The sequence below is a fragment of the Anopheles nili genome, chromosome 2, assembly GCF_943737925.1.
Source record: "Anopheles nili chromosome 2, idAnoNiliSN_F5_01, whole genome shotgun sequence".
NCBI lineage: Eukaryota > Metazoa > Arthropoda > Insecta > Diptera > Culicidae > Anopheles > Anopheles nili.
In genome coordinates this window covers 30497591-30518475 of record NC_071291.1, presented here as the reverse complement: position 1 = coordinate 30518475, position 20885 = coordinate 30497591, and the positions used below count along the sequence as shown (strand labels likewise).

At 42.0% G+C, this 20885-nt stretch overlaps 1 protein-coding gene across 1 annotated transcript; it reads right to left on the bottom strand.

The window, feature by feature from the left end:
• Positions 1-2928: 2928 nt before the first annotated feature.
• On the bottom strand, positions 2929-19676 carry LOC128721331 (ribosomal protein S6 kinase 2 beta-like). Its single transcript, XM_053815077.1, has 9 exons — positions 19664-19676; positions 16067-16110; positions 5528-6190; positions 5138-5446; positions 4910-5071; positions 4523-4845; positions 4140-4425; positions 3345-3920; positions 2929-3273 (listed from the first exon to the last, which is right to left on the bottom strand). The coding sequence occupies exons 1-9, from the start codon at positions 19674-19676 to the stop codon at positions 2929-2931; spliced, it is 2721 nt and encodes a 906-aa protein (XP_053671052.1).
• Positions 19677-20885: the final 1209 nt, after the last annotated feature.

Here is a 20885-nt window from a genome sequence, read left to right as displayed (position 1 = left end):
CGGCCATTTGCATACGTTATCCGTGTCTCGTTGTTGGTCGACCAAAATTAAACTTCACCGGTTGTTGAACCGGTTGCTAGTGCGCTCGGATCTGTCTTTACTGCCGGGGCCACATTTTGGCAATTTACTTATAAAGCTGTCTGCCGCCACAAGACGACACAAGCCATTTTGGAAGGACTGACCCCGTTGGTTGTGGAGCGCACGCGCGCGGGCAACGGTGCAAGATTAGTAAATTGCGACAGCGCGAAGCCCGCGGGTCTGACACGCGACAAGAAGGCCCACAGGCATGCTGGTATTCAGAGCTACACGCGGGATGAATTCGTCCGTAGTTCAAGGTTATGTGTGCGCTGACCTCACCCAGCGGCAGTGTCCGGTACGCTATGCCGCGCTAATTCAATTTCATTCTTCGAGCCCGGTCATTCGATAAGCACCACGAACCAAACGATCATAAGTTGTGCTTGTGTGATACAGTGGACGAGCTCGCCCTTAGTACGCATTCCCTTTACTTTGGTTCGAAAACAGCTGCCCATTTGAACCCAGCAATTAGTTCCCTCCGCTTGCCTTACTATCAAGCCTAGTGACAATTCTGTTTCTCAATAGGCGCGCCGAAAGTTAATTAAATCAACAGAAGGATGGATTAATTAGACGATCCAATTATGAGCCAGCAAACAAAATACCGTAATTTTAACGTACTTCTAGAATCAATAAATCAATATGCCATTGGATTGATCTCTATTTACAACAATTTTCGCTCTGCTATAAAGCAGAATTTTGTCATCCTTAACCAAATCTAGTCCATGTTGTTTGAGTTTTTTTCACAATCGAATTAAACATTAGTTGTTTTATTTATCGTTTGTCGTTTTTGTCGATTTTTCTCTTGTTTGTTTTAAAGTGAAAAGTTGTGTTTAGTAGATATCATTTATGTTTAGTTAGGACGTTGTTCGTTTTTCCAATTGTGTTTTTAAACATTTGGTTTTTTTGTTCGTACGCTTAGTTCTCTTGAATTTCTTTTTAAGATAATTATTTGTTTATTATTGTGTCTTTCCTCTGAGCTGTAGAAACACATTTGCTATTCTAGTTTGTCTACTAGTGATGGCATGACGTTTTAAGAAGAAACTTTTAACCGACCATTCTTTAGCTAGTATGCTTTTTGCATAAACCTCGCTTTTTTAAATGCGCATGCGAAGTATTTTTTTTATCAAGAAACAACCATTAAACCCGCTCAGCACCATGGCAAATGTTAGGTGCTTCTTCGCTGGGGATAATAAGAATTACGAATGAGAACGAGGATATCTGTCCTACTACCCGATAAATGCAACTCAATACGACATTGATCACAAAATTCAAAACCGTAGAACTATCGACAAAGCTTAACATTGTACCGTCGAGCTTTACACTGTACTGCACAGTGAAGCATGAATTTGTTTTTTGTCTGACGATGTCATTATTGTACGTTAAATATATTAGAAAATGAATTTCTTGAAACACTGGAAGCAACAATTGCAGCACAATGCAAACATCGACATACATCACATCAGGTGGTTAACAGTACACCGACAAAGCATGACGAACTGGGACCGTATAGCAACGAGCAACGTCCAAAAGCATCAAATTGAGTCTATATACTCGCAACCTGCTCACCCGTACGGTAGTAAACCGGAACAGGCAAAAGGTTTTCATATCCTGCCAGTAATAGTCTCTAGTGTTTGTTTTGTTTTTCTTTAGGTTATCACAATATTTTGTTTCCAATAGAAATCAGCTTCAAGCTTTCCGTTTCCAAATTCCAAATGCTTCCTGTTACATCCCCTTCACACATTCAATGGCACGATACACTGTAAATATGATTTAGTTCTGTTTCCTATCGAGTTGATCCTGCTTGGCAGTTAGCGATTCAACTCCTCTCTTTTCTGCGTTATATGTATATGATTGTATATATTCAAGTATATATGCATATTAGTAAGTGTATATTGTTGTTACATTCTGCTAGAAGTTTCTTAAGATAATCATGTTATTGTTAGTTATTAGTACTCCGACTGCGGAGTGGATTTGCCCACCCTGGCGATTCTTAATTTAAACAATTCGTTAATTGATCTATGGAACTCTTTCCACGTGCCAAGATTGAAATGAACAATCAAAGCTTTACAATATTTTACTGTTGTGTCTGCTTCATTTGTTCGCGGGCTGACATAATCGAACAAGAAAATTGAAATGCTTCGATTAACACGTCTTGCTGGAATTTTAAATGTTTTACAAGTCTCACTTTCATATTGTAGCCAAATCATAGTACTGTGATCTTTAACAACTATTATAACACCATAGAAATTAAATCCACTAACAAATTGTCTAACTTATTCTATTATTGTTAACCGTTAAACTAAACATTAATCTTCTGTTAAACAATTGAAAATCAATAGAAGAAAAAAATGGTACAGGTATAAAAATATATGAAACAATTGAGAACAATGAGTTTTTTTAAAGTAAGCTTTAAACCATACATGCCACATCAAACGTAAATCGACAATTACACACTTTATAAAAGTGTCTATGGATATTACGATTCCTTTCTTTTTCTACAGTGAGCGTTATGTTCTGACCATGCTTTGACGCTGGCGCGGTTGTCTCTTTACAGTGCTTCGTCGTGCACAAATTGCAACATTAATATGGCGCTCGGAACGTGATACAGCAGATGTCCGCTTCCTACGATTTATTTGTGTCACTTAAAAGGTTGGCGCTAGCATTTACCTAACTGGCACTAATGTACAATTATAATAATTACTCTCACTTTGCGTTTCATAAAACAATAAAAATCAACAATTTGAAAACATCATCCATTCAGAGCAGAACATAATGAACAATGTTAAAGTAGACGTTTTTAAGAGGCGAACAGTAAAGAAACCACAACCGAACACACAGTGTTTTGTTATGCCATTACGAATGGTTCATCTTATCCATTCTTCTCCGCGCCAGATCGGACATGCCAACCGGTCCCAAATTGGCTGCCTGGGGCGAGGATATCGCTCGGAAAGTTGCGTGTACCGCACCCTTAATGGCTTCGGTATTTTCATTAATTGGTTTCGTTACCTGTGGCTCCACTACAGTGGGCCGCTCGCTAACGACATGCTGTGTGCCTACCGTATTGTACATAACTCGAGGACCACATCGGGACAACCAGGGATGCCTTAAGATCTGTGCGGCCGTCGGACGTCTAGATGGCACGATGTGCAGCATCTGCCTTAATAACACCTTTACTTCATCCGATATCGTTGGCCATTTCTATGGAGAAGAGAGTAAAAGCATGTTAGCACGATGCAAACCGCACTGCAAGCACGCATGAGCATACTTACACCCGTTTCTAAATCCACTTTCCCCGATCCTATGCGCGCCAAGATCATATCCGGTGAATCGTTTGGTGTGCTGGCGAAGGGCGTTTTGCCATCGAGCATGATGTACAGCAGAACACCGAGTGACCAAATGTCGCAAGCCAGATCGTAGCCCTGCTTCTTCAACACTTCCGGCGCAACAAAGTTGGCAGTGTAACACGGAGTCATTAGCAGACCATTATCGGCTCGCAGTTGTTTCGCGAATCCTAGATCGCATAGCTTAAGCGATTCCGGTGTGTGATTGATAGACGCGTATAGCAGATTCGATGGCTTCAAGTCACGATGGACGACGCCGTGTTCATGCAGGTAAGCAACCGCCGACACGACCGTGCGGAGAACCGCACTTGCTTCTAACTCTGGCATAAAGTGAATAGCTAGGATACGGTCCAGCAGTTCGCCTCCCTTTAGCAGCTCCATCACCAGGTATACGTAGCTCGTGTCCTCGTGCACACCGTACAGCGTCACGATATTCGGGTGGTTGCCGTACCGAAGTAAAATTTCCACTTCCTCGCGGCAGTCATGGTAGGACTTGTCGATAATCTAGAAAAGAAAAACATTTAATTAGTCAACGTTTGGATTTAAATGATAAACAAACAATTTTATTTTAAACGGTAAATCTTTTACATAGGCCATATAACGCTAATACCCTTGCGACGGATAATTTGACCGACATATGAAACCAAGTATCCCAATACAGAATTAATATCCATTTCAACCCTGCGTAACAATTGGTAGTTAATTGCAAAATTGCATAGTTACCTTCACCGCATAATGTTTCTTTGTCGTGCGGTGTTCACACATCCGGCATATGGAGAATGTTCCACGACCAAGCTCCTGCATCAGGCTGTACTCGTCTCCGAATGCAACCGGCTTCACTCCGGGAATTTCATTTAAAAATGGTGACCTCGAGGCTGGCTGCTGCTGCATCACCATATTGCTACCGTTGGCAAAATTTGGCTGCTCGTCCAACAACCCAGGAGCGATGAAGCTGAAACCACGGAATATTTCATGTGCACTGGCACTAACCGGTCCACCCGGTGAGTCTCTGTTAAGCATGAAGAAACGAGAGTTTAACGAATAACGAAAAGATCGTTGCAAATTAGTTAAGCCTGTTTTTGCACTAAGCAGCGGCTAATACGTACTTTGGCGATTTGTTTGTGTATTCGGAGTCAAAATAGAATGCATCATCTCGCGACACGGCAGGTATGAACGGTGGTCGTACTTCTTTCCGCTCAAACGCATCCCAGTCGACGTTGGTGAAAAATTCGTGCCGCTTGATATCGTCGATACCGTGCGGGCCCGCTCCGAGCCTATTCTGTGGATTGCGCTTAAACAGAGCCCGCAGTAAGCTTTGCGCCTCGGGACTCAGGTTCTCCGGCATTCCAAGTTTTGTCTTAAGAATTTGATTCATCGTATCGTTCCGGTTGCTCCCGTGGAAGGGCAAATTTCCAGTCAACATTTCGAACTAAAAAACAAATTGTTTAGTTAGCAGTAACGGTACCTCCACGTGCGCTTGCAATTGTCATTACCATCAACACGCCGAAGGACCACCAATCGGCGGCAAACGTGTGTCCTTTCCGATTGACCACCTCAGGTGCCATATACTCGACCGTACCACAGAAGCTGTACGTTTTTGACCCATCGAGGGGTTGTTTCGAGAGACCAAAATCCGTTAAAGCTATATGACCATCCTAGAAAGGAGAGTAACAGGCATACCGTTATTCGAGGGCCATCTTACACACGTTCTTGGAACATACCTGATCCAGAAGTATGTTTTCCGGTTTCAGATCGCGATAGATGATGCCGATACCGTGCAGGTGGTTCAGTGCTAACGCCAGCTCGGCCAAATAGAACTTAACGTCCTCCTCGGTGAACATCACCTCCTTGCTCAACCGCGTAAACAGGTCGCCTCCACGCAAAAAATCCAGTATGAGGTACAATTTGCCAGGCGTTTGGAAGGCATAATGAAGCTTAACAATAAATGCGTGGCCCACATCCGCAAGGATATTCCGCTCGTTCGTGCTCCGCACTCGATCCTTCACCTTTAGGGTCGCCTTCTTTAATACCTGCAAAAGCGGAATTAGAAATGAAATATGCATCGCGTGTGATGGTCCGTCATTAACAATGGCGTGTGTGGTGGTACCTACTTTCATGGCATACAGCGTGCCGGCATCGATGCCGACAATCTTTCGCACCAAGAACACTTTCCCGAACGAGCCCTCGCCGAGCACCTTGAGCAGCTCGAACTGTGACGGGTCCGCTTTCTCGTGCCCCTCCCGAATAATGTCCTTAATGTCAATCTCATGCTCGTCGCTACCACTGCCGCTGCCACCACATCCACTGGTGCTGGCGTACGTAGCATCGCCTCTGAGCTGCGATAGATCACTGGTACCGCTGGCGTCACCACCGGGTCCATCCCCGATCAAGTCCATATCCATGGCTTCCTCGGCTCCAACGACGAGGCCAGCCTCCGGCGAGTCACGTCCGTGGTAGCGACAGGTGCTGTCAGCTGCAACCTCCCCATCGAGCATGGGCTCTTGTTGGTTGCTTCCAGGATACTGCTGCTGCTGTTGTTGCTGATAGCCGACCATTCCTGCAGCCGCCATCGTTTGCTGTTGGTGGCGCATGAACTGATGGGGCGCTGGGTGCGCCGTATGGTGGTGGTGTGGCTGGTGTGGATGCTGTTGACGCATCAGTACCGCCTGGTTCTGCTGCTCCAGCGGCGGATGGTGATGATCATGCGTCAGGTGGTGCTGCAGGGGATCATAGCTGTCGTCGACGACCATCTCGACGTTTTCCTGCGAGGATGACTGCGAACGGAGATAAATCAAACGGAAAGAAACACCACAACGCACCGGCGTGTGACGTACGAGGACATATTCGATTAGTTGGGTTGTAAATTGGATTGTACTGTGTGCTACGCCTATGGAAGAGGGATACGACTCGATATATACAGAGGCTACATGACGACCATGAAAGATATGCACCTGAGCGAAAAACAAAATCCACCGGAACAAAAAAAGGATGAAAGACGAGATTTGTTTCTCAACAAATAAGAGCAACATTTATTCTACAAGAACATTTATTTCACAATATACTAGTAATACAACACCAGCAAACAATGCTTTAACTATAAAGTAGCAAAAATAAAAAAATAAAAATTATGACATTTTTAAACGAAAATGCATACGACCTCAAACAAATGGTAGTCAACTCATCTATTGGCCATTTACAGCCATTATTACAGGGAATTTTCATAAATATATCGAAAAGAATTTTACTTCATCGACCACACAAACAATATCATTCAACGCAATGTATTTAAGAGCAACATGAAATTAAAGAACGAAAAAGCATGCCACAAACAAAGGGAATTTAAAGTGTAATCTTAAATTAAACGAACCTTGCATAATTTCAAATATTATTCACTCAAATATGTTTAGTTATTAAAATGTTTTTTTTTTTAATTTTTAAAATTATAGTCTTCTATAATGCAAGTTATGATTCCAAGTTCATTGTATTTCAAAACATTTGAAAGTATAATATTTTATTTTTTTTATTGTTCGCAAAATGCATGGTGACGATAGCAGGGCCATCAAAATTGTCTGGTATTGTAAGGGAAATTGCACCTTAGCATTGCCGTTTCGTTTCAACCTTGCAAGGCAAATGGTATAAGAATGTGTATGAATCGAATTTGATTAAGCCGTACTCTGTCGCCTTCGTTTGATGTGGTGAGTACAATTTTCTATTACATGTTTGCTCGATGCGTGAAGAAGCACTAGGCGCCTCCATTTAGCAACCCATAGAGGCTCGTCGCTCGAAACCGCGCAAGAATCAAAATCAATCAAAGCTCATATCACTAAAGCAATCGTCATATTATGACTCATTGTGGGCACCTCAAAAGAGGGTTGTTTATGGCCTCATAAATAAGTGCTTACGAGATCCTTGTACGGCAGTGCAATCAAGCATTTGAACAGTTCATGGTAAGGAAGAAAATAAATATTGATATACTAAACCAAGAATAATATTATTATTATTAATAACATTAAATTATTAATAATGGTATTACAAAAAAATGGTAACCCTATGATAATGCTACGTCGTTAACGGCTACCCGGGGCCCGTCCTAGTCTAACATAAAAAAGTAATCTAGCTTTTAATGTGTCGTGAGGTTTTGTGAGTCTGTCGTCCTGACAAAACAGCAGCAGACCAGAACCCATAGCAATCAATGTAACTTGATAGAACCAAGCATCGTCATTGTTATCGCGCTTTTTGCCCTATCAGATTGTGCAGTTAAGGACCCGCCCACGCTAGCGATAACAACAGGTGCCTAGAAATAATTAAATTTCATCGCTTGCCATCACGACGAATAGGAGAAGTGGTAAGGCTGGCTTTTGTGTAAGCATGTGTTTCTAGAAAATGGTGTTACGTTCTAGCGAGCTTAAAATGCAGCTAATAATGTATGAGGCACATCATTTAAGGACTCATTTAAATGAAAAAAAAAAAAGAAATTGCTGGCTGGCAATAAAATTACGAAAGAAAAATATTACCTCTAACAGTGCCGAACGGCACAAAACTGTGGACGAAATCCGCTTAGAAGCAACCGCAACCCCAACAGAAAGCGTAAAAACATCAACCGCAAATCGTATCACAAGCTAAAGTAAGCCCGTTCCGCGATGAAGGGCGTGCGAAGGAATTTGCCACCACCCAATCGGCGGTTCAACGAAGAAGATAAATCATCAATAGCACTTCCAGTTGGATCCGTTTCAACAGAGAGCAAAGAAGAAAAAAAGGATCGATTTAGGGGAAGGAAAACCTCATTCCTTTTCCGATGTTCGGTCAGTAGCACCGAGCACTTCCACACAGCTACACTGCATTGCTCAGTATGGCATTCTCTAAATCCTATCTATTCTGTCGGACACGGGCAATCACGTTTTCTGGCAGAGTACATTTCCACTGGCAAATGGAGAAAAAATCACCCGCAACGCTCTCGATCGGTTATGCCGTATAAAAAGGGTCCAAAAAGGTTGCTTCCACCCAATCGGTGTGGTGGAGTTATTCAATTCTTATGTTCTCTGGCAATAAAGCGTTCGTTCGAAATGGGGCTGCTAAGGTCAAAAGATGGTCGAAGAAAAGGACGCGCAGCATATACATACATTCTGCTTCCCAAAGCATCGGGGTACAAGTTTTTTGTTTGGAAACAGATGGAATTACTGATGGTTCACACACGACGTGAAGTCGTTCTTTTCGAGCACGGAGTGCCGTGGTTCTATTTAAATTCAATTCAAAGTTTTCAAACAAGCGCACATCTCGATGCTCGTAACCTCTCGCTGGAAGTTCCATGGCTCAGGTTCAGTATGCTTCGTTTGTTCTCGAACGGTTCCACCAGTCTGATCGACACATTGTGCGCCATTTTGGGTTATTTTTTCTGGAAAGCGCAACAGCAGGAAAAAATGAAGCCTTCTATTGGCATGTAACGAGAGAGTGGAAAGTTTTTCCACCGCACGAAATCATCGCGACCGAGGAAGATACTCTTCACGGCGTTTTGTTCCAGGGAGGCAAAAGCCCCACCACTGGACGCATTATTTCGCGTTTGATGTCGATTGAACGGCAAGAAATGAAGGAAAGTTTTACCGAACCTCTTTCTACATGTTGTTCCATCGTACCAAGGCAAACAGCAGAAAAATAATGCATTAGTGGAACCGCTCAGTACTCCATTGTACCATCGCTCGTGAGCAGGGCAGGCAGCATTTGCTGTGCTGTTTATTTTACAAGCGAATGCACGCAATAAACGAGCGATTCGAGTCCTCGCTCGTCGAAAACGGGTGGACGCTTTTCGCAACGTTTCTTGGGAATCCAAACAGCATACCAACAAAGGATGGAAATCAGTGCGAGGTGATGAAGGCTTCTTTTTATGGTACATAAAAGCTCATCAAACCGAGCGACGATAACGATCGACGAGTTCATATTTTTCGTTATGTTAAAGGCTACGTCCGGTTCAAAGGAATACAAATATGCCGATGCATCTCCTCTTATGTTGTTAATATTACAAAAATACTGTTGCAATCTGAGTTAATATCATTAAAATAAGTATTTTTCTACATAATGGACTTAAAAATAAGTAACGGTTTAGCCTGTAATGGCACCCAAAAGGTATAGCGGCCAGTTCCAACCTAATCCTATTATAATTTTAATCCAATTCTTGGTTGTTCTTCGTCCTTGGTTTCGTTCGCACTTTACTATTTAGCCTCAGCCTGCCATCGGAATACTAATGGCGATGTAATTCTAATCATTAATTCTCTTTCGCAAAAAGAATCTATTTCGTCAGGTCTTAATGAAGGAATTTTCCGACGTAAAGGATACCCAAGGATTTAGTTACAAAGCACTTCGACTACGGCACCCAGCGGGAGTTTCTTCTTGATTGCGATGAATTTTTAAATCATTCCCAATTGATTGCGACGTAAACAATTTGCGCTGGTATACAATTTCACGCTAAATCGATAATGCTCCGCTGGCCAGGACGAAAACATACTTAGGGTAGCGCTTAGACAGGCATTCCCCGCAGCGCAGTGAAAGCAGTAAATGAGAAATACTAGGTCAATATTTGTGTGCCTCTACGTACAAACTAATCTAAAATACGACGCTCCACAACAATTCGCAGTACCGACGGAATCCTGAAACAGCGAAGTGTATTAATTTATTCCGCTATTTCGTTGCTTTTCCACTGGCATGTTCTAGCAAGAAAGCATTATCGGAAAAATATCGGGTGGACAATGTTGGCGATTATTGGTTCTTTTTTTATTCGTAATTTAACGAAAAGATGAGAATCGTGACAATCTGTCCGTGAAGCGATCTTAATGCCACCTGCGTGCCATTGCATCAAGCCAAAAGCCCAACTGTCAGCTCAAGACGGAGTGTATCGCCCCTTGGGAATGGAAAATACAGCAACGTCGGCCATCTAAAGGGCAATACGCGAGCAAAGTAAACGATTTCCTGCGCATCGTTGCTGTGCTGTGTTGGTGAACGATGTGAAATTTCATGTCCCACCCATGTGCTGTGATAACAAGAGTATCACTCGTTCGTTCTGTGTAGAATCTAAACTATGTAACGGTTTTCATAAAAGTTGTTTGCTTTAGCGACCTTTACGTGGCATTTAGTTAGCTAAATGAAGTGTTCAACTAACATGAAACGTTTTCACTTTCCAAATGCACTCGCAAACGTAACAATTCATTTAGCGGTGTTCCGAAAACATTCAATAATCCTTCCCAGCACAAAGGCCCAATAAGAATTAGGAACGAAAAAAATTCAGCTCCTTCTCGACAAAATTCCCCTTCCCTGGTCCAAGTGGAGCCTTTAGCATGAAGCACCTCTCTTTCTTTCTCTCTCGACCGGTGTCTGAACAATATGAAGGCGAAAAGTGTGTCAAATATTTACTGAAAGATTCAAGTGGGCAAACAAGCACCGTGGTATAAGAATGAACGCTTTCGCTGAGTCGCGCAAATGAAAACGGCTATTATGGTGGTCCCACGAGCCAGCACACGGAAACAGCAACCGACGGCAGGATGCCACGGGGCTGTAAATAATGGATCCGCCGACATCGTGCTCGGACGGGAGCTAATCAGCTACCCTCCGCCAGTCGAGGGATAGGTGTTTTGGACGGTAAGTGAGCAACAGCTGACTTGGACGCGGTCACTCCACCGGAGTGAAAAGAACGAGAACGGAGGCACTTCACGTGAAGGGCACGATTCTACTCATTCGAAGTCTTCGGACCAGTTGGATTGAGATTTTCAAGCGGAGGTAAGCATCAAGGATACTTCGTTGCTTTTCTCTGCAGTGGTGAAAGTCTCGCTTTCTCGAATTCTAACCTCCATAGTGTCCTTCATTTACTACAAATCCTCCTCGAGTTTATTACAATTTAACTATAAGAAGTCAAAACTACCTACAGCACAAATTTGAATTACTCCATTGCTACTGTTACCGTTACAGCAGATACGCGTCGCTAGCTCGAGCATTTTTCGTGGAAATATCCCAGTGCAATGGACCGCAACCACGGCATGACTTCAGAAAGTTGGATAGACTCCACGATGCTAGCTGAATTAAATTTAAAATTATCAACATGCTGGCTTGCGAGAAAAAGCAAATTAAACCATCCTAAGCTATGAAGTTGCACCCACGCACAGCTCTCAGGTACAAGATCAGGCTGTAGGATGAGCGAACAGCGATAACATCTGAAAAGACGCGTTTGCCAAGGAAGAGCAGGACTTAGAACGTCCCGAAGACCTTTCATTTTCATTCCATCTGGCAAGGCACAAAAATGGTAGGAAAATTTGAGTATGTTTTCTTTCTCTCTCTCTGGCTATCTATCTATTGAGCTCTCTTTCTCTTTATTTTCCGCTTGCTTTATATTTCCTTACTTTCCCAAATCATTGAGGCCCCTTTTGAAGGTTCCCTTCAAACTGCTGATGGTTTTCCAGGTAGATAAACGACTTACCTCTATAATCCGCGGCACAGGAGTGCAGCTTTGATTTTCTTGTTCACAGCGTTATGTTGGTATTGGTAAGAAAAAAATTACAACACAGAATTGGTCCCCTAAAGCGATTGCGAGAAATCACCTGTTACGTAAAAAAAATTACTTTTCTCAAGATTTTTCCACACATCTGAAGGGAAAAATTTACCACCGCTAGTAGTTCCTAAAACATGTGTTCGACTTAGCATCTTTACGCAAGATGAGTGCAAGTGAAATGCTCCTTGTTCAACGTATCAACCGAATGTCTGTTTTAAAATAAGTTTCGAAAAATGATATAAGACGTGATATTTTCAAATCAATCAAAAACAGGCGTTACGTTCGACCATAGCCGTATCCCAAACATCCTAACTATTACTCAGTGAGAATAAAATTGGAGGAAAAGTGCTCTGCGACACCTTCGGTAGCAAGAACGCGATGATTTACAGCAGCGACATTTACATATTTTGTGCCAAGGGTTTTATTTTCCATCAAAATGCGAATGGTGTGTGTGGTGATATTTTGCTGATATGTTTTTCGTAATTTGTAACGTAATGGCACGGAAGTGGAAAAAAAATCCAGTCTAAAGTAAACGTGCTTCAAAACAAATCTATTCACAGAAATATCTATCATGAGTTATGAATGTTCGATAAATTATCGTGCTTTCAGACTCGTCGATACTCGTCTTTTTATATGTAACAATAAGCATTTCAAATGGAAATCAGTGATCTAGCTTGTCCATATTTATACGTGCTATTTTTTCTATATAAATAATACTTTGCCAAAAAATACTTCTAGTGAACGAAGCACCATTGACAATGCTATGCGCAGTTCATGAGAGGAAAAAGCGGCACTAATTATCAGCTTCTATTGTCTTTCTTGCACTTCCTAGAATACGAACTATGGAAAAGCCAGGGGAAAACAATACGCCGATTGACAAGAGGAAACGCCATGATTTAGCATCAGTTACAGATCGACACTTCACGATTATAATGATGTTATGTATTTTTCCTCTTTCCGTGAGCTAACATCACCGAAATACTCGGAAAACTGCCGATCTGGAAAACTGTTTGCCCAGCGCGAGTGAAGCCCGTTCAAGTGGCGGAACTATTCAATCATTCTTCTTGGCTCTTCCACAAGTATCGTTCTAGTTTTTTTTATCGTATTATGTGCCGCACGATAGTGATGATAAAGAACGCCTCGTCATCGGCATGGAAACTATCGTGTTTCTTGAAGCTAATTAACGGTATTGGTAAACACTAGCAGAGGAAAAAATTGAACAAAGCGTCCGTCTATAACTTATTTGCAGTATTTTCCATCGCCAAATAGCGTAGGGAGATACGATCCTAACGGTTAGTTACATTGAATGTGATATAAAATATATAAGCATTATATTGAAAATGGCAATTGACGGTCATTCGAAGGCAATAGCAAATTATGCCCGGTCATTGGGAGTCTCGAAGTATTGTGAGCCATGAATCATATAATAGTAAATTGATTACCAGAAAATTAAAAAAAACTCACTGAAAAATTTACGGTACCATGAATGTTAGTAAAACTAATCGATAGCACTTTGCCGGAAGTTCGGAATGTGTTATGCGATCGAAAAGCTATGGAACATCAACATAACATGGAAATAAAAGTTAAGCATGAATCATTGAACCTACCCAAACAAAGCAATGCCAATGAGTTTTCATTACGAAATAGAAGTATTGCTAGTTAAAAAGAGAGATAGAGAGGTGTAGGATGAAAAAAATAGATAATTAAGAGAGAGAGAGAGAGAGAGAGAGAGAAAGAGAGAGAGAGTTCAGTTAGTCCAAAAGGATCGCAATATAGGTCGACCGTACGACAGAAAATAGAAGAATGAAATCATGACGGGGATGATGATAGCATCGCATCTCGTCATCCGTACCACACGAACCTAGCCAGTTTTCCTTGAAAAGCTTTTCGAGTGGATGGGTACTCATGATTTCACCAGGGACATCCAAGGGGATACAATTCCACATCGATGCAGCGTGGTTTTACCTTACTGATGTTGAGATATTTAGGAAACCCATTTGCTCACATTTATCTTAAGTGAACCCTCCCCTGGGTGTGCAAAGGCTAAATGGTATTGGCTTCTGACAATTTGGCGTCATTTCAATTAATTTATATACAAGAATTATTCCTGGTTGAAATTTAAACCAAAACCATGAATTATTGCCTTTCTTAGCGGTTCGTAATATTGAATCCTGTAAATCCGAAATCATAGCCGTCAACGAAGTGTTAATCACAACACCTTTTGAATACGTATAAATATAACACATTACAAAAACTCCAATTAAATTGGATGAAGTAGCAATAAAAGCACATTAGTCCACTGATAATAGGTTAATGGTACGCATTTTAGAATAGGCTGAAGACATACCTGCTGCTATCAGTTTGCCATTAAAAAAGGCTTGACTTGATACATGAGGTAAGAGTATGAATCAATCAAATCATCCGCAACATGACACGCCGTATATAGCAGCAATCAACACGGTAGTTGGTAGCGTAGACTAGGCCACCTCTGAAGGATTATAATATTATCCAAAGTGGTGGGCTGTAATAAATTGTCATTCGACCATGACACAACAGAACCGTTCACAGATCCGTAATCCAAATAACAAACAGGCTGTTGTATTACTATTCGAAACATTCTGCAACACGGTAACGCGGGAAAATGTGAGAGATCTCATTCACCTTAAAATAGATCAATTGAGATACGAGCAACGTCAAACGCTGCAGATATGGAAAGCTTAATGCCGTGCTGGATCAATTTCATTCCTCACGAGCTAGAATCTGCAAGATAATTTCATGCACGGATAACATTCGATCCCTGAAGAGAAACAAACAATCGGGCTATAAGTGAAAGCTGTAATTTGAAATCCAATCCAAGTTAATTGGCATTTAAAACAATTTTGGCTGTTTTCTAACTTAGATACCCTATGAATCTGAACGCATCATGTTTGCTCATGAGTGCGTAACCGATAGAAAAGAGATAACGAAGTAGCTTACCTCATTTGGAAGTAAAACAAAAAATGCCTTTATGTACGATAAAAGACATTAGATAAACCTTTGAGTTACGTAATTTGTTCAAATTGCGTGCATTTTTATCTACAGTATCATTTTCACGGTAATCAAGGTTTATAAATACATTCCGTTTCGATAAGGGCACAAAAACGCAATCATGTTATGTTATTTAGTAACGTAATATTAATTGAATTCTTATTACTTACGTCTACTGCACTGGCGCTTAATATGAAAGTTTATTGGATTTCAAGTGATGTAGAAATTCATTTCTGTATGACGAATAGCTAGGAAACAATGTATACAACTGTGGAATCATGCTTTATCATACAAATAATTCTCTTTCCAAATCATAACAAAAAATAGCTACAATACTTCTTGTAGTTTGATCAAACTAACATTCCTGCTATACGATAAGCATAACAATAAATGTAAAGAAGCATTAACTAATAATCGATCGATATTTACATGTGGATGCTGTTCAAGCAATGATCACACAACTGCTACTAATTAAAATAAAACATGAACATGACGTGACAAATACAAATTTTAAAAAGTGAAAAAGCTGTATTGGAATTCGATGAATGTTTGGAAACATAAATGAAATATTCACACGCTGCGATAGCTGTAAGAGAAAATATGTTATGGACGAAATGACCGGAAAAGCACAACATACAAAAGAATCAAAATTAAAATCATATATATTAAGTTGGCACGACCATTGAGCAAGGCAGAAGATGTACATATACATAGAAAGACACAATTCAAGGACACAATCTCAATTCTTTTCACATTCCAGAGCATCCAATGGGCAAGAAAAAAATTTAAAAAAAGATACACTATTTGCGAGACTTTCGGTATCTCCGATAAATGTTCATTTTTTTTCCTCAACCCCACACATTTGCAACTGAATGTGTGGTTTGAAAGCATCGACAATTCCAATTCCATCTATTTGCCACAAGTTACCCACATCTCGCAAAAGTTGTACGAGAAAGAAAAACAAAACCAAACAAACAAAGAGCAAAAATAAATGAATGTCAAAAGAAAAACTCCTTCATGTTTGGAGTGAATAGCACGGAGGAAGTGTCACGATACATCGGCACTTGCACCGGTTCGTGCTTGTGGATCTACGTACAGAAACTATCCGGAGCCCTGAAATCGAGTTAGATACTCCGTGCGCTGCAAGAAGAAAAAAACAACACGAAACAGAAAGAATAGTGAACGAGAGATGAAAGAAAGTTGATGCGTTAGAAATGATCGTGAAAATGTCGGGGAAGGTAAGTAAACGAACGAACATTTCGTTAAGGTTGAGAGGAAGTAAGAAAAATATTAGTGAAGTGAAGGAATTTTGGCAACTGAGCAAGAAATCTCGGGAAGAGGTTAAACGATTGGTAAGCAATTTCATCAACAAAAAACCAATTCAACAACACCTCAATATCGAAAACGATGAAAAAACAAAGCTTAAAAGCTTCCAACGCAATAATAATCTATTATTATGAGTAATTCCCTGTTTTAGTTCAAGACATAATAGCACAACTGGATTAATAACGATTTGTTCTTGATTAATAATTCTAAAATCAAACAATGGCCTTGCAGGCGACATCTCAAAACATCTTTATAATAAAAACAAAAACACACCATAAAGATTACCTTCAAGCAAATCGAAAGCAAAATGAACGGAAACGAACATGGCTTAAACAGTATAAGTGCAATTAATTACTTATCCTCTTCCTTGAGCTATACCTCGGTTTACATGAGATTATTACGCGCAAGGAGCATTTTCACTTTCCGTATAAGCTGCGCTAGACAAACTGCTAAAGACACTGACAAAAACTCGTCAAAGTTAGAAACAATTTCGACCCCAGGCACGTAAGCGGTGGAAACTTTTCTAACGCACGACGCATTTTTAGAAACAACCGAAGTCCTTAGAGACGGAATCACGGCATGGCGGAGGCCGCCTGCAAATATTAATATAAAGATGATTGTTGGCAAAATTTGCTCGAAGAATGGTGAACTTTTCCTTCCATGCAGTGCACCGTTTTCCTCTCTTTAGAGATTATAGCCGCTACAGGAAATTATTCATTTGTTTCAATAAGAAATCAACTTTTCCATATAAACCATTCCGTACGATAGCTTGGTGGGGCGATGTTGAATGATTTAAATTACAAAAAATAATTACATCTCGCATATGCTATTCGCCTACACTTAACATGATCATGCGACACTGTCGATGATGGAAAAATAACATTCGGGAAACTGAATTAAAAGCAAATATATACATCGGGGTCGAACGATGGTTTAAAATTAATGTACCGAAAGCAGCAAACCAAACGCTAAATATTAGTTTTTCCCAATTGTATTTCCACGAAAATTTGCCCACGAACAAAACCGCAATTCGTTCTGTCCCTTTCATAAATGAACATGTGCAATGTCTGTGAAAATAATGCATCCCCTCAGTGCTCTAGTATTTATTTTAGGATAAAGCAACACAGGAAGAGACTGAACAACATTGTTCCGCAAGATGCAGTTCTTCAAGCGTAACTGTAGCAATTCCGTTTGGACAGATGTTTTTTGCCAGCAAAAGCAGAAAACTTTCGCTCACTCGTCTATACAATGATCTATTTAAAACAAACAAAAAACGAGCACATGTATTGAGTCTCCAAGGGATAACTGTAGAGTCGAAACCTAACATTTTTTGTGTACGTTTTCGTCAACCGTGTTACATCTGCAAAACATTAAGCCTATGTTCACAGGAGCGAATATTGTGATCGGTCGAAACACGTGTTACTAGCCCACCTGCAGAAAGTTGAACGCTTCTGAACGAATAGTGATACATCAAAAACCTTCTAGAATTATTGTTTGTGATATACACAGATGTCTCAGATTCATCATCGATAGATTTTTCGGATGGAGATAATCTCAATTTGATAACTGAAATCATTAATTGAAGCACTGAACATGACTCTAGCCCCTGCCAAATGTGACGCTGTGTAAATATCAGCTACACGGAATCGTATAAGGGTCGGATCAGCAACACGGACATCGTATTAAGGTCGAAACGATTTGAATATCCCACAAGTGATAATGTGACACGTGGTCGCCATTAAATCAAGGAATCTGTCTCCGTGATTTGATGGTTGAAAGTAAATTAAAAAAAAAGTGTATAAATATAATCACACGCACACTCAGGCGTTCCACAAATTATGCTGGGAACGACGTGTTGCCAGCGACAGCATCTGGCCCATCACCGCTAACGAAGTGGTTAATTAATGCGCCAACGTTTTGCTGCGGGAAGCAACGTCCCGTTTGGCAGCAGAAACCCGCTGTAAAAACACGACCCATGGCACGGGTTTTCCGGGCTTCTAACGTGGACGAAAGGGAACGTACCTTGGCTCGCGTGCCGAAAGCGATCCATTTGTTTATACACGTAACACGCAACGCCGCCGATGAGGACACTCCCTCTGGTACGTGTGAGGTTGTGCCTGGTTAAAAGGATACACTCCTTACTACTGCCCTAATAGACCTTTTGCACTACCAAAGGACGGCAGGAATCGACATCGGTCGCGATGCAGGATGATGAGCGTAATTCGCGTAAGAATCGCGCTTGAGCAACGAAATGCACGCAATTAATTGCTCAGCTGAACAGCGACCATAATCCTTGAAATAAAATGACAGATTAGCGCAATCCAATCAGTCAAAGTAGTGCAGGGTTTATGAGCCAACTGCATGCACATGTGGGTGAGCCCTGTATGCAATGATGCCTGATATCATCAACAAGGAGCGCTAGATATGCACAAAAGCAAGAAGAACCGGGTTCGTTTTTGGCGAGATTTTCATATAATGGTTCCCTCGCAATTGTATTCATTTGCAAAAAACCTGACCGGTTAATGATCGCAGCACGCGCACCTCCTCATGGGACAATCGGCACCTGACTCGTCGTTCCGAGGAATATTTATGCTGGTTCTACTGCGAAATTTCCCAAACCAACCAAAGCTACAGCTTGCATCCCATTACGGTCATCGTGCAAACCTGTTCCAACGGTGCGGTTTTGAGGGTATTTTGGAGGCAACAAAATAAAGAAGAAGAAAAAATACCCAACCAAAACAGCCACCCATCGCTCGAATGAATTTCCGTGTGGTGGTTTTAATTAAATTACCATTTCGAGCTTTCGCACCGACCATCGGCGCCCGGTGGACTACAACGTGCGCACAACACCGTCGTCTCAAGACGCCAATCGGCGCTTTTAAACACGTCAATTAACACCCTTTGCCCTGCACAAGATAATATCCGATGGGCTGATGGGCCAAATGAAGTCCAAGGGTGTTCGATCGATCACAAGAGAGGATTGACGACCGGATTTGACCGATAAGGCACGCGAGCGCACGTGCCCTTTGCGAGGTGACAAACGCACGATGCGGTCAACTTCTGGCCTCCGGTTCCCCGGATACGGCAATCACACACCCTCCGGGGGTGGCTCGGATGGAGCCCATTCATGTACATGTACCACACTTCAAACGCTCTCAAATTTCGTAAAGCAAAAGAAACCGATGAGCAAGATGAGATTGTTACACATGGAAGCTGTGAACCACGGGCAATGAAGGAGACACCAGCTGGTGCTACATTGTACTTAAGCCCCAGCCCAGGCATCGTACCAGCTGGCAACACCCTGACCTTTCACCCTGGGAACGAGACCGGTTGCTGGAGAAGTTTAGCAGCCGGGGTCTAGAATTACCCATATCTAGCATCTTGGGTTGGGTTTCTGAGTGCGCGCAGGAAGTCGTTAAACGAAAATAAGCCACGTATGCAAAGGATTGCCGGGAAGGTTTGACCTGCCCGTGACCCCTCCGCCACCCCATCGTTCGTTCTCCCCAACAAGGGGGATGGAATGTTAACTCGCCCGTTCGTACGCTTACATCGTTGGAATCGTTCACGAGACGCAAACATAAACTGGCAGCGCACCAATCCAATCCTCGGGCTCAGTTACATCGTCCTGGGAGAAGGCGGCGTTCGATTGAACGTACAAAAGGAACGCCATCGTTCCGCTCCCCCAGCGGGACGCCTCGTAGCCTTCCCCTGCCTCCTCGGGAGTCTCACACAACAGCCATTGGGCGCAATTAGATTGTCGGTTTTCATTAAACTCGCGGGCTTCGCTCAGGGGAGTACCACGCGGGGATTCCTGCCCAACCACTCAGTATGGGTACCCTTCCCGGCCGGAAGCTAGCGGTCAAGTAATTGCTAATAATGTGCCACAATTACGCGCCCGCTGAGACAAGGAAAAACGGCCCAAAACGGCCGGTGCGAGTGAGGGCAGTGAGGGGGAAATGAAAATTGAAATTGAACAACCCCCACCGTGGGACGGAAAGCGGAAAAGCGGAACCGCACACGCGCCTTCTGCCCAGGGTTGGGGGCCACAGCAATCGGAGAAACTTCCCGACCGATCGTGTCGTCGTCGGTGCGATGGGGTGTGGGTTTTGGATTAATGGAATAATGTGCGTTCAATTAATGGAAGCGAGAAGAGCGAGAGAGAGAGTGAGAGAGAGAGAGAGAGGATGAGAGGGGGGTGAAAATTGGGCGCTGGGGTGTTAATTTTGTTTGCTCGTTTGCTGCGATGGGTATGAACGTCTCAGATGGGTAAGTGGCGGCAAAAATAAGGCTTCGCGACGTTCTAAAATGAATGGGAAAAACCGATGGGTAAAGGAGTAATTGGGAATGCAACAACGGCGATATTCAATTGGTTTGTGCGCGCCGTGTCGCCTTTTTCCTTCGATATGAATACCATCAATTTGCTTGCCAAGAACACCCACATAATAAGCGAAATCCAAGGAAGATTATGGTTTTAAAACATCAAATCAAAGCTAAACTTCTCATAGCCTAAAACATAAATGAAAAAGCAATGCTGACGATATATGGATCCGGTTAGGGCAATCCAAAATTCCAACCGCTAGGAGTGTGTA

What these genes read in the sequence shown, in the direction of transcription:
- LOC128721331 (XM_053815077.1), bottom strand. An exon ending in GCACGCTGTATGCCATGAAA is followed by an intron (nt 5,447 to 5,527) that starts GTAGGTACCACC and finishes CCGCTTTTGCAG; the next exon opens with GTATTAAAGAAGGCGACCCT. An exon ending in AAAACATACTTCTGGATCAG is followed by an intron (nt 5,072 to 5,137) that starts GTATGTTCCAAG and finishes TCTCCTTTCTAG; the next exon opens with GATGGTCATATAGCTTTAAC.